Source organism: Stegostoma tigrinum, chromosome 37 (assembly GCF_030684315.1).
Source record: "Stegostoma tigrinum isolate sSteTig4 chromosome 37, sSteTig4.hap1, whole genome shotgun sequence".
Classification (NCBI taxonomy): Eukaryota; Metazoa; Chordata; class Chondrichthyes; order Orectolobiformes; family Stegostomatidae; genus Stegostoma; species Stegostoma tigrinum.
The window spans coordinates 23,698,740-23,712,114 of record NC_081390.1 but is presented as its reverse complement, the minus strand read 5'-3'; the positions used below and the strand labels follow the sequence as shown (position 1 = coordinate 23,712,114).

The 13,375-nt window shown below is 47.0% G+C and overlaps 1 protein-coding gene across 3 annotated transcripts in view; it reads left to right on the top strand.

Annotated features, from left to right (window-relative positions):
- unc5b (unc-5 netrin receptor B) overlaps positions 1-13,375 on the top strand; it is a 261,400-nt gene that overhangs the window by 234,686 nt on the left and 13,339 nt on the right. For all 3 annotated transcript variants that reach the window (XM_048563554.2, XM_048563553.2, XM_059640249.1), the window contains 3 exons: positions 7,773-7,941; positions 9,273-9,506; positions 11,962-12,111. In XM_048563554.2, coding sequence (XP_048419511.1) covers positions 7,773-7,941; positions 9,273-9,506; positions 11,962-12,111 — 553 coding nt within the window. The remainder of the gene's footprint in view (positions 1-7,772; positions 7,942-9,272; positions 9,507-11,961; positions 12,112-13,375) is intronic.

The following is a 13,375-nucleotide window of genomic DNA, read 5'->3' as shown; positions in this document are numbered from 1 at the left end:
CACACAACCTGCCCAGTGATTGAGAATAAACTCAAACAAATTACTGCTGATAATCTGAAACAAAACCAGAAAATGCTGGAGAAACCCAGTAGGTCTGGCAGTATCTGTGTGGAAGAAGCAGAGTTAATATTTTGAGTCCAGTGACCTCTCCACAGAACTGAGTTCAAAAAGAGTCTGAAGGGTTAACTCAGCTTTCTCTCCACAGATGCTGCCAGACCTGCTGAACTTCTGTTTTCGTTTCAGTGATTGGAAAGATTCACTTCTTCTTTTTGTATCCTGAGAATGTGAGATATTCATGAAGAATGCAGTTCAACCACCAGAGACCTCCCCTCCCATCTTCCGCCACCTTGAGCCCTGCTGAAGAAACACAAAGTTCCTGTGTAAAATGCAAATATTATAGCAATGTTATTATTCTTCTTATGTGGTCAGGAGTAAGCAGAGTAAGGAGCAACCTGATTGGCCGTGAATTGATTGAATGGTCAAGCAGATTCGAGGGTCTGACAGATTTATTCGAGCTCCCAATTCTTTTAGTATTCATATTTTAAAAGCACTTTGATGGAGGTCTAAGGTGTTTGTTAGATCCTATTCAGTGCTTACAATCTCCACAGTAGTTACATCAGGACAGAGATGATGGAGGAACTGCCTGTCTCACTGAGCAGTGTAACTGGAATTCTTTACTCCAGAGTGCTGTCAAAATTGGGTCTTTCAAGACTGAGATGGACAGATTTTTAAACGGGATGGGAATCAAAGGTTATGGGGAAAAAGGGAGGAAAGTGAAACTGGGAATGATCAGATCAACCATGGTCTCATTGAAAAGCAAAGCAGACGTTGATGGACTGAATAGACTAATTATGCTCCTGTGGCTCCTGGTCTTATGGTTTTATATGTTGTTGATACCTACAGTGCCTATTTGTTTTAGGCACCTGTATCTGGTCTTTCTTACAAGCAGCGATAGCAAGAACCCAAATTCTATTTACCTTCTGTTTGACAAAGAGAGGACAGAGAGAATGCATTGACACATGCACACATGAATTTCCGAGGTGTCTTCACCAGCGCAGCGGCAAATTGTGACCCAGCTTTGGATTGGTTAACTCACAGCACACTGCCTGAGGCTTACGTTAGTAGACCTCTATATCACTTAATGGCAGGACCTGTATTTGACAAGTGATTTCTAACGGAGAAAGAGAAATTGCGAGACACATTTTGTGGCTGAAGGACTTGCCAAAGCAGTATTGTATGGTGACTGAAGCTACGTCTTAAAGATTGTCATGCAGGAAATGCAGCAGCCAACTTGCGCACAGCATGATCCCAAAAATGACAAAACCATCACAACAGCCAGATCATCTGCTTTTGCGATGTCGACCAAGAAGTACTTATCGGCCAGTGTACTGTGGAGAACTCCAAGTTGCTCTCCTACAAAATGAAACAACAACAGAAATTGCTAGAGAAATGCAGCAGGTCTGGTAGCATCTCTGAAGAGAGAAAATGAGTTAACAGTTCAAGTCCAGTGACCCTTCTCAGAACACAGGACACTGCCAGACCTGCAGAGTTTCTCCAGCACTTCCTGTTTCAGAATTCCAGCATCTGCATTTCTCTGTTTTGTTTTGTGTTACCCTGGTAACTTACACATGACAGAATAGGCTGGACTTTGGCCTGACATCTCCTTCAAAAGACAGTTTTCCTATCCCTGCCGCGTTCCCTCAGTGCTTCCCTGGAGTGTCTGCAGACTAGCTTTTCACATACAGCTAATGAGCTTACAACCTTCTGATCCAAATACAGGAGTCCTACTCACTTGGCCTCACAGGAAACTTCTTTTGCATAAGATACATAAGAAGAAAGAAGAGAAATTAGGCCATTCAGCCCATCAAGTCCACTCCGCTATTCAATCATGGCTAATAAGTTCCACAGCCACATTCTCCTGCTTTCTCCCTGTAACCCTTCATCTCCTTGACAATCAAGAACCTATCTATCTCAGTCTTAAATGTAGTCAATGACCTGGCTTCCACATCCTTCTGTGGCAGTGAATTCGATAGATTCACCACTCTCTGGCTGAAGACGTTTCTCCTTATCTCCATTCTAAAAGGTCTTCCCTTTACTCTAAGGCTGTGCCCTCAGGTCCCAGACTCTCCTACCAATGGGAACATCTTCCCAACATCCACTCTGTCCAGGCCATACAGTATTCTGTATGTACATGTTGCCAGTCAGAGTCAGAATTGAGATTCCATATCGCCACACAGCAGGAACTCTCTCTCAATGAATTTTAACCATAGAATCCCTCCACTGCAGAAGCACGCCATTCCACCTATTGAGTCCAAACTAACCCTCTGAACATCATCTCTCCCAGACCCGCCCCCTTACCCTGTTCCCTGTAATACTGCATTCCCCATGGCAGACCCAACTAGCCTGCACACCCTTGGACACAAGGAGGCAATTTAGCATGGCCAATCCATCCTAACCTGCACATCATTGGCTGTGGGAGGAAACTGAAGCACCTGGAGGAAATCCACACAGAGAGAACGTGCAAACTCCACACAGACAGTCGCCCAAGACTGGAATTGAACCTGTGACCTGTGTGCTGTGAAGCAGCAGTGCTAACCATTGAGCCATCATGCCATAACCTGTGTGCCCTTATACTTCCCTGACTATCAGAACATGAGAAGGAAGAACTAACAATGGGGACTGAGAGTTGAGAGCTCTCAGGCAATTGAAGAGATACCATAAACCAAGATATTTGTTCATCTTTGGCTGTGGGAGCCAGTAACCAGGCCAGCGTTTATTGTCCATCCCTAGCTTCCCCAGAAAGTGGAGGTGAACTGCCTTCTTGAGCTGCTGCAGCCTCTGCTTGTTTGGGAGGCAGACCCAGGATTTTGAACCCAGTGCATTTTGAGGATATCACCTTTAAAGAAAGCTACGGTAATCTTGTGTCGTTTCCTTCGACATTTCTGGAATATTTGATAACGGGGTTTAGTGGACCTGTACCAAATGCACCAGGATAATCTGGAGGAAGAAAAATCTCAACCGAAATGGTCGATGCTGGAAGAAAATCCAGCTCTGGCCCTGACAACTGAAGACCAGTTCTGGGATTGGTAAGCCACGTGGTGATGGGGAGTAAGTCTGGTGGTAGTTAGCAGCATTACAGGCAAACGTTACAGCCACAATAGCCCCATTCCTCAGAGAGAGGGGGGAGAGAGAGCGATGAGCAGTGGGAATTTAACCTGAGGGTCACCACCTCAGGCAAGGGGAGAGGTTGAGAACATAGTCCTTAACCTCTGCTGGTATGGGATTTGAAGCCATCACCAACCAGCCATCAGCTAACTGAGCCCAGGAGGAGATACCTGTAATGCTCATGCATAATGTTTGCATTTGAATGGAATTCCAAGATAATAAAATGTGAGGCTGGATGAACACAGCAGGCCAAGCAGCATCTCAGGAGCACAAAAGCTGACGTTTCGGGCCTAGACCCTTCATCAGAGAGGGGGATGGGGTGAGGGTTCTGGAATAAATAGGGAGAGAGGGGGAGGCGGACCGAAGATGGAGAGAAAAGAAGATAGGTGGAGAGAGTATAGGTGGGGAGGTAGGGAGGGGATAGGTCAGTCCAGGGAAGACGGACAGGTCAAGGAGGTGGGATGAGGTTAGTAGGTAGATGGGGGTGCGGCTGGGGGTGGGAGGAAGGGATGGGTGAGAGGAAGAACCGGTTAGGGAGGCAGAGACAGGTTGGACTGGTTTTGGGATGCAGTGGGTGGGGGGGAAGAGCTGGGCTGGTTGTGTGGTGCAGTGGGGGGAGGGGACGAACTGGGCTGGTTTAGGGATGCAGTAGGGGAAGGGGAGATTTTGAAACTGGTGAAGTCCACATTGATACCATTGGGCTGCAGGGTTCCCAGGCGGAATATGAGTTGCTGTTCCTGCAACCTTCGGGTGGCATCATTGTGGCAGTGCAGGAGGCCCATGATGGACATGTCATCTAGAGAATGGGAGGGGGAGTGGAAATGGTTTGCAACTGGGAGGTGCAGTTGTTTGTTGCGAACTGAGCGGAGGTGTTCTGCAAAGCGGTCCCCAAGCCTCCGCTTGGTTTCCCAATGTAGAGGAAGCCGCACCGGGTACAGTGGATGCAGTATACCACATTGGCAGATGTGCAGGTGAACCTCTGCTTAATGTGGAATGTCATCTTGGGGCCTGGGTTAGGGGTGAGGGAGGAGGTGTGGGGACAAGTGTAGCATTTCCTGCGGGTGCAGGGGAAGGTGCCGGGTGTGGTGGGGTTGGAGGGCAGTGTGGAGCGAACAAGGGAGTCACGGAGAGAGTGGTCTCTCCGGAAAGCAGACAGGGGTGGGGATGGAAAAATGTCTTGGGTGGTGGGGTCGGATTGTAAGTGGCGGAAGTGTCGGAGGATGATGCGTTGTATCCGGAGGTTGGTAGGGTGGTGTGTGAGAACGAGGGGGATCCTCTTAGGGCGGTTGTGGCGGGGGCGGGGTGTGAGGGATGTGTTGCGGGAAATACGGGAGACGCGGTCAAGGGCGTTTTTGGTAGGGTGGTGTGTGAGAACGAGGGGGATCCTCTTAGGGCGGTTGTGGCCGGGGCGGGGTGTGAGGGATGTGTTGCGGGAAATACGGGAGACGCGGTCAAGGGCGTTCTCGATCACTGTGGGGGGAAAGTTGCGGTCCTTAAAGAACTTGGACATCTGGGATGTGCGGGAGTGGAATGTCTTATCGTGGGCCATATGGTATCAATGTGGACTTCACCAGTTTCAAAATCTCCCCTTCCCCTACTGCATCCCTAAACCAGCCCAGTTCGTCCCCTCCCCCCACTGCACCACACAACCAGCCCAGCTCTTCCCCCCCACCCACTGCATCCCAAAACCAGTCCAACCTGTCTCTGCCTCCCTAACCGGTTCTTCCTCTCACCCATCCCTTCCTCCCACCCCAAGCCGCACCCCCATCTACCTACTAACCTCATCCCACCTCCTTGACCTGTCCGTCTTCCCTGGACTGACCTATCCCCTCCCTACCTCCCCGGGTATACTCTCCTCTCCACCTATCTTCTTTTCTCTCCATCTTCGGTCTGCCTCCCCCTCTCTCCCTATTTATTCCAGAACCCTCACCCCATCCCCCTCTCTGATGAAGGGTCTAGGCCCGAAACGTCAGCTTTTGTGCTCCTGAGATGCTGCTTGGCCTGCTGTGTTCATCCAGCCTCACATTTTATTATCTTGGAATTCTCCAGCATCTGCAGTTCCCATTATCTCTGATACTATTTGAATGGAATGACTCGATTCCTTCCCCCCCATTCATACAATCAGCTGTCAGCTTCATTCTGAGGAAGTTCCCATGCATCAAAGCAAGTTGTCCATTAGCTTTACCCTGCCATGTTTGTCGTCTCACCTAAATAGCCGGACTTTCTGAGTCAAAAAATTGCGTCTCTGGCTGGGGCGGTGGGGGTGGGTTGCGGTTGCGCAGCACGGAAGGAGGCCATTCAGCCCATCATAACTGACACAACATTTGACAGAGCTGTGCGGTTCACATTGCCCTGCAAATGTTGCCCCTTCAAGGACACGTCCCATTGCCTCTTGGAAGCTCTTTGGAGATCGCACCCTGTCCTTTCTGATCATGCCTCCACTCCTTCCAGGTGTAAGCACATGACATGTGCATCTCGACTGCGCCACACTGAACCCATGTATATTTATTTTCATCAACCCGATCAGAGATGTCACCACACACCTCTGGACCAGGTGGGACTTGAACCCAGGCCTCTGGGTGCCGAGCTGGGAATACTGCCACAACAACGCTAGAACCCCTGACCAAACCCCAGAAAGGGGCTGCATTAATGGGTCTAACTGCATTGACACACTTGGCTATACATCTGTCGGGGAGTTTTCCATCAATGCTTCTGGGAATGACATTGCCGCCCCCTTGTGGCAACATCCAGTATGAAATTAGTTCCTTGTTCCAAGCTAAAGGTAATTGAATGAATGGACAGACGTGTCACTGTTCTCCACAGGTCCATCACTTTAGGACAGAGTCTTAGTCCATCAAAAGCAGTAGGTAGATGCCACTGTTAAAAGTGATCTATCAGCCAAATAATGTTCATGCACAACACAGAATTGTGCTAATACCTGGTAACAGATGAAGAAAGAAGCCATTTAGCTATTTTTTAACTCATTTGTGGGACATAGGCATCACGAGCTGGGCCATCATTTCTTGCCTGTCCCGAGTTACCCTTGAGAAGGTGGTGGTGAGCTGCTTTCTTGAACCTCCACAGTCCACCTGCTGTAGGTAGACCTACAGTGCCATTAAGGAGGGAATTCCAGAGTTTCAACAGAGTGGCAATATATTTCCGAGTCAGGATGGTGAGTGGCGTGGAGGGGAACTTGCAGGCAGTGGTGTTCCCATGTATCTGCTGCCCCTTTGGAAGGTGCTGCCTGAGAATCTTTGGTGAATTTCTGCAGTGTATCTTGGAGATAGTACACAGTGCTGTGATTGCGCTGCGCTGGTGAAAGAAGTGGATGCTTGTGGATGTGGTGCCAATCAAGCAGCTGCTTTGTCCTGGATGGTGTCGGGCTTCTTGAGTGTTGTTGGAGCTGCACCCATCCAGGCAAGTGGGGAGTATTCCATCACACTCCTGACTTGTGCCTTGTAGATGGTGGACAGGAGGTGAGTTACTTGTTGCAGTATTCCTAGCCTCTGGTCTGCTCTTGTAGCCAGTGTTTATGTGGTGAGTCCAGTTAAATTTCTGGTCAATGGTAACAGGGGTGTTGATAGTGGGAGAATTCAGTGATAGTGACACGATTGAACGTCAAGGGTCAGTGGTTAGATGGTCATGCCCTGGGGCACAAATGTTACTTACCACTTGTCAGCCCATGCTGAGCTAGGCTGAGGAGGTTTTATACTCCACATGAGATTTCTCACAATCCATCTACTCTGGTCCTTCAGGGTATCATTTTATTCACTTTCCTCCCATTTACGTTTGACTATTTAAACATTCATTTGTAAGATATGGGTGTTTCTGGCAAGGCCAGTATTTAACACCAGTCCCTAGGTGCCCCTTGAGAAGGTGGAGGTTAGCTGCCACCTTGAACTGTTGCAGTCCGTGTGTTGTAGGTAGACAGACAAAGCTGGTAGGGATGGAGTTTAGGATTTTGATTCGGTGACAGTGATGGTACAGTGATACATTTCTGAGCCTGGATATTGAGGGGCTTGGAATTTGCAGGTGCTGACAGACTTGTTCCCTTTTGAAAGCGTCTAAGCTCCTCAGCTGAGCTGTTCTATTGACAGTGAGTTCCACATTTGAATGATTCCCATCCTGATTTCTGTGTTGGATAGGCACATCTCTCTTTTGATTTGGCGTTATGTTACTATCAGCTGTATTTTGTACACCGCCACCATCAGTTGCAATCACCTATTAGGAGCATAAGAACTAGGAGCAGGTGAAGTCCATTCGGCCCCTGTAGTCTGCTGCACCATTCAATAAGGTCATGGCTGATCTTCTTGTGACCTCAGTTCCACTTCCTGTAACCCTGAACTCCCTTACCTTCACAAAAATCTATCAAACTCAGCCTCAAATAAATTCTATAATCCCCTCCATTGCTTCTGGGGAACAAAATTCCACAGATTAATGAGAGAAATGAAATCTCATCTCCATCTTAAATATGAGACCACTTACTCAAGAACAGTGTCAACTATTGGTGGATGTGTTAAGCTAACCCCTTTCAGCAGGACGATAAGGATAGAAGTGTTGTAGTCCTGTGATGATTGAAGAATTCTTATTATTGTCTTCCCATTAAGACCCCCATCTGAAGGTTCACAGACGGTCCTGAGTCCAATGGTGACCTGTGGCCCAACAGGCATGTTGTTGTGTCGACCCGTTGTCCTCAGCATCCCTCACTGTGCAGACGTCTGCGGATCAGACTGGAGCGTTAAATTCAAGACGCAGACTCACCAGGCAGCCTGGGAGGTAAGAGCACAAGACCCAGCAACGTTCACTTGCAGGCTACCAGAATCCAGCAGCCTCGTTTATCCCGTTTGTGAGATCGGCCGCATTTACTTCCCATCCCTAAGTGCTCCGGAGAAATGGCTCAACATCAGCAACAGGCAATAATTCTCAGACACTGTTTCAGTTGTGTGTGATCCAGTGGTACCTTGACAATGACAGAAGTGAAAAAAGTTTAATAGTAGAGAGCATTTCATTTGAATTGACTGTCATATATTGTGGTCACTTTTACTGCTAATTCCAGTTAATCTGAAGTGAGAATCTTTTGAGCCTGTGCTTTCAGAGCATTGGCTTCAGCCTCTACATTACCAGTTCAAAGACATTACCAACTGTGCTACCATCACCCTACGAATGTTGCTGGAATATGGGTGTGATGCCAACTCAACTAAAGCAGTCCACCTGTCGAACCAATGCCCTGTTCGCTCACTGGGCTGGTTGTTGGGAATCAGAGCTCATACTCCAGAAATATAAAATTGGGAATGGTTTATTCATCTGACCCTAATCCAGAAATTGATTTCACCCTCTACTGCATTTGGTCTCTCCCTCCAATATATTTTTCTCATTCATGGGAGGTGAGCATCCCAGGCTGGGACAACGTCTATTGCCCGACACTAGTTGCCCCTTGAGAAGGTGCTGGTGAGCTGCCTTTTTCAACCACTGCACTCCATGTGCTCCTTGCTGTTACGGAGGGAATTCCAGAATTTTGACCCAGCCACAGCGAAGGATTGGCGATGTATTTCCAAACCAGGATGGTGAGTGATTTGGAGGGGATCTTGCAGGGGGTGGTGTTCCCATGTACCTGCTGCCCTTGTCCTTCTGGATGGAAATGATTGTGAATTTGGAAGGTGCTGTTGGAGGACCCTGAGTGAGTTACTGTGGTGAGTCTTTCTCATACAGCATACTGAAGTTAGCTCAAGTGGCCTGGCATGAAGAAATGCCCCCACTGGAAGTTAGTGCCAGGCCAGAAGGGGTAGTACTTAATTCTGTTTTGTTTCCTGACTTCACAGAATTGTTACAGCACAGGAGGCCGTTTGGATCATTCACAGGATGAGCTGTCATTGACAATTGTCAAATGCACTGGAAAAATGTAATTTGTCGTTGGTGTTCATGTTACTAACTGTCCAGGATTCTCCCTCCCTCTGATTTGGTGCAGCTAACTCTCTGCGGAAGAATAACAGTTATTCCGTTGTCAGATGATCAGGGAAAGAGCACTGTCCAAAGTTACAGGAGGACTTCTGATGTTGGCTGTTCGTTTCTAAACTGCTCTTCTTTTCTCTTTCTCTTTTGCTATTCAGGAGGTGGTGACATTGGAAGAGGAGAATTTAAATACCCCCTGCTACTGTCAGCTGGACCCCCAGTCCTGCCATGTTCTGCTTGACCAGTTGGGCACGTATGCCCTCGTTGGAGAGTCTATCTCCAGGTCAGCCATTAAAAGACTCCAGCTCGCCATATTTGCACCCATCTCATGTACATCTCTGGAGTACAGCCTTAAAGTGTACTGTGTGGACGACACTCCAGATGCTTTAAAGGTATCTGTTATATTGTAAACTCCTCCACATCCATTCTCAGCTTTTGACATGCCTCTTTGTGTGAATATGACTCTCTCTTTATCGCCTTGTTTTTGTTTTAGCGTCACACAGCAAGGTCTTTATCAGGGAGTTAAAACATTCCAGATATTGATTTTGATAACTTCAGATTGGAACTGCCCCTCCGATTTCATGCAGGATCTGTTTCAGCTGTTTAGACCTCCACTACACTCATCTATTCCTCGACTTTCTGTCTCATTATTATCTTTTATTTCGCTCACCTACCATCATCCCTTTTATCATTTAATCACTCCCTGCACCATCCAGGCTGTAATGATTTGAAAGCTTGGCTGTACTGGTTAACTGATAGAACACAATGTTTTATTGCAACCAATAACACTTATTTACAAAGTACATTACATGTAGTTACGTGCTTTGTTATCCCATTCAGCCGTGTACCATGTGTAGGGTCTAACTCCACCCTTGACATGACAAGTCAGTCACATGACTCATCCCTCAGTGATTGTCCCTTAAATGGGCCAATCAGGATCAAGGGTGACTGGCATCCGTTCGGGTTGACTGGATTCTGAGATAGCTGATAAACACAACCCATGGTGCACAGACAGTGCCGCATGTAAATACATTCTTCCTCACTTTACCTACTGGATTTATTAATAACTATAAGTAAGTTGTAATTTCTCGTGAAGGGTCAGGTAGGTCGGAGGTTTACATGCTGCTCCTCAAGCCTCAAGTCCCTCTCCACATGTTCCTGCTGAAGGGTCTTGACGTGTTCCATACTTTCCCAAATTAACCTTCCAGATTTTGGCCAATCACTAGCCAGAGCCTCCTTTGAGTCATTCTTCAAGAATGATTTAGGGAACATCCCCATAACTTGTTGGATGTCTTCCTATAAGTTTCCTCCCACGATCAAGGTCATTCTTGTTCATACACAGACAGTTGCCTGAGGGTGGAATTGAACCCAGGTCCCTGAAGCTGGGAGGTAGCAGTGCTAGCCACTGAGCCACCGCGCCGCCCTTGTTCTTCACTCTGGTTCTGTACTTGCTTCAAGACAGACAAATCCCTAACTTCTCCCTGCCCCAATGGCAGGTTTAAACCTGAAATGTTAACACCATCGGACTTTCCTCCTCCACAGGTACTGCTCGGTCTTCATTTTCTGAGTTTATTTCAGAATTCCTGCGTCGATGTGTTGGTCTTTTAAATCTTTGCTCATGCTTCCTGGAAACTGAGTTGTAGTGGGGTGCATACCATCTATCGCCCTCAGTGCCTCAGCAGGAGCATTCAAAGTCCACCTGTCTGATGAAAATAGTATTTGTACGGAAGCAGTGTGCAGGAATATGGGGAAAAGGCAGAAGATTGGCACTCGGGGAGAGAATAGCTCCAGAAATGATGGAACAAATGGCCTCCTCTGTAGTGGAACAGCTGTGTGCTTTTGTGAATGGGTTGGCCAAGGTGGATGTGGATAAGTGTATCCATTTGTGGAAGAATCCAAAGCCAGGGGTCATGACAACAGGATAGTTACTAAATCCAGGGGGAAAAACAAGGAAGAATTTCTTTACTCAAGAGAATGATTGGGACACAAAACCCTCAATCTCAGAGCATCTCAGGATAATTAGCTTAGATGCATTCAAGAGGCAACTAGATGAGTACATAAGAGAAAGGAGAATGCTAAGATACTGCTGAATGGAAGAGAGGAATATAAATGCCAGTGTAGACTAGATGGGCCAAATAACTTTGGACACAAGAACAGGCCATTCATCCCTTCCAAACCTACTCTGCCGTTCTAAATCAAGGCTGATCATCTACCTCAACACTATATTCCCACACTAACTCCACAACTTTTGTTGTCATCAGCCAGTAGAAATCTCACCATCCAATTTACTTTATAACTGGCCTTCCACAGCCCTCTAGGGTAGAGAATTTCACTACACTGTGTATCTGAGAACATATGTTCTTGCTCAGCAAAAATTCTGTAAGGCGTTGGTTGCGGCCCAGGCTGGTTTAAGGTGACAGATTCCAGTTCCCCCGAGGCTACCACTCAATCAGTAAAATAAATGCAAAGTATTGAAGACACTGGAAATCATAGTCATACAGCACAGAAACAGAGCCTTTGGCCCAACTTGTCCACGCCAAACAGATTTTGCGAACTAATCTGGTCCTATTCTACTCATCTGAAACTATTACAGAGAATGCTGGAGAAACTCAGCAGATCTGGCAGCATCTATAGGGAGAGAAGCAGAGTTTAAGTTCCGAGTCCATGATGACTCTCGATAGGAACTCTAGTCTGAACCAGAGTCATACTGGACTTGAAGTGTTAATTCTGTTTCTGTCTCCAGAGATGCTGTCAGGCCTGCTGAGGTTCTCCAGCTTTCGTCAATGAATCGATTAAAAGCTGATTGTTTTCACATTTTTTTGTTTTCTTCCATCTGTCTCCCAACAGGAAGTGCTGGAGCTGGAGAGGACTCTGGGAGGTTACCTGCTTGAGGAACCCAAGACGCTACTGTTCAAGGACAGTTACCACAACCTCCGGCTTTCCATCCACAATATCCCCCACTCACTGTGGAGAAGCAAATTGCTCGCCAAATATCAGGTGGGTCTTAAATTGTCACACCTCCAGCGCCGCTCGCAGAGAATAAAGAACTTGTTGTTTGCATTTTGACTTGTTCATTCGGAATTTTATGTTCAGCTGGAGCAAGAACAGCAACTGAACTGAAAGCATTTATTTGTCTGTTGGATTATTGGGAATCAGTACCATGCAACCTCCTATTCAGCCCGCAGCCTGCTTCTTGATACCTTCCAGTGCCACATCCCTACCTTGGACTGATTGAAACTGATAGTTAAGAAAGGGCATGGGGATGCCTGAGTAAAGCCTCCCACATTTTTGTTACTGTCCCACTGTCAGTTAGGAACTGAACAAACCTGAACTGCTCAGACTGTACAGGGTTCCTCCAAGTGTCTATATAGATTGCAGCGGTTCAGTATTTTGTGATACTGCCTCTCTGCTGGGGAGGTGTAAATAAACACAGGAAATATGGGCAGGAGTAGACCATTCAGTGATAATGGGAACTGCAGATGCTGGAGAATCCAAGATAACAAAGTGTGAAGCTGGATGAACACAACAGGCCAAGCAGCATCTCAGGAGCACAAAAGCTGATGTTTCGGGCCTAGACCTTCATCAGAGAGGAGTAGACCACTCGGCCCCTTTAACCTGTACACCATTCTTGTGGTTGGTTAGCACGCGGGTTGGTTCGTTGTTTCACAGACATTTCATTACGCTGCTGGGTAACATCATCAGTGCAGCCTCTGATGAAGCGCCATTGTGTTTTCCCGCCTGGTATTTAAACTTAGGAGTCCCGTTGAGCTCGATTACCTCACTTCTGGTTTTCCTTCGCAATGGCGTGTATATGGGGTCAAGCTCTGTGCATCTGTTGATAGCTTTCTTTGTGGAGAATGGTGTCCACCATTCTGTATGATCATGGCCAATCTTCTGCCTCAGCTCCAGTTTCCTGCCTGCCCTTCCTCCACATGCCTCGATTTTTAATCAGGGAAGGCCAAGGGAAAAGATAGGAAAATGGAGTTGAGGATTATCAGATCAACCGCAATTTTAATCTATAGTGAATCTGACTTGATGGGCTGAATGGCCTATTTCTGGTCCGACATCTTATCATTTTACCTTGCCTGAGAGACCTGTCCCAGCCTTACATATTGGATTTTGATTTAGGTTTTATTGTAACGTGTACTTGAGTACAGGAGTACAGTGAAAAGTGTATAATGTCACCAACACAGTGTTTTCTTGGGTACAAATGGACATAGATACAAAAATGCAGGTGCAAATTAGTAAGAGAAATACAGTT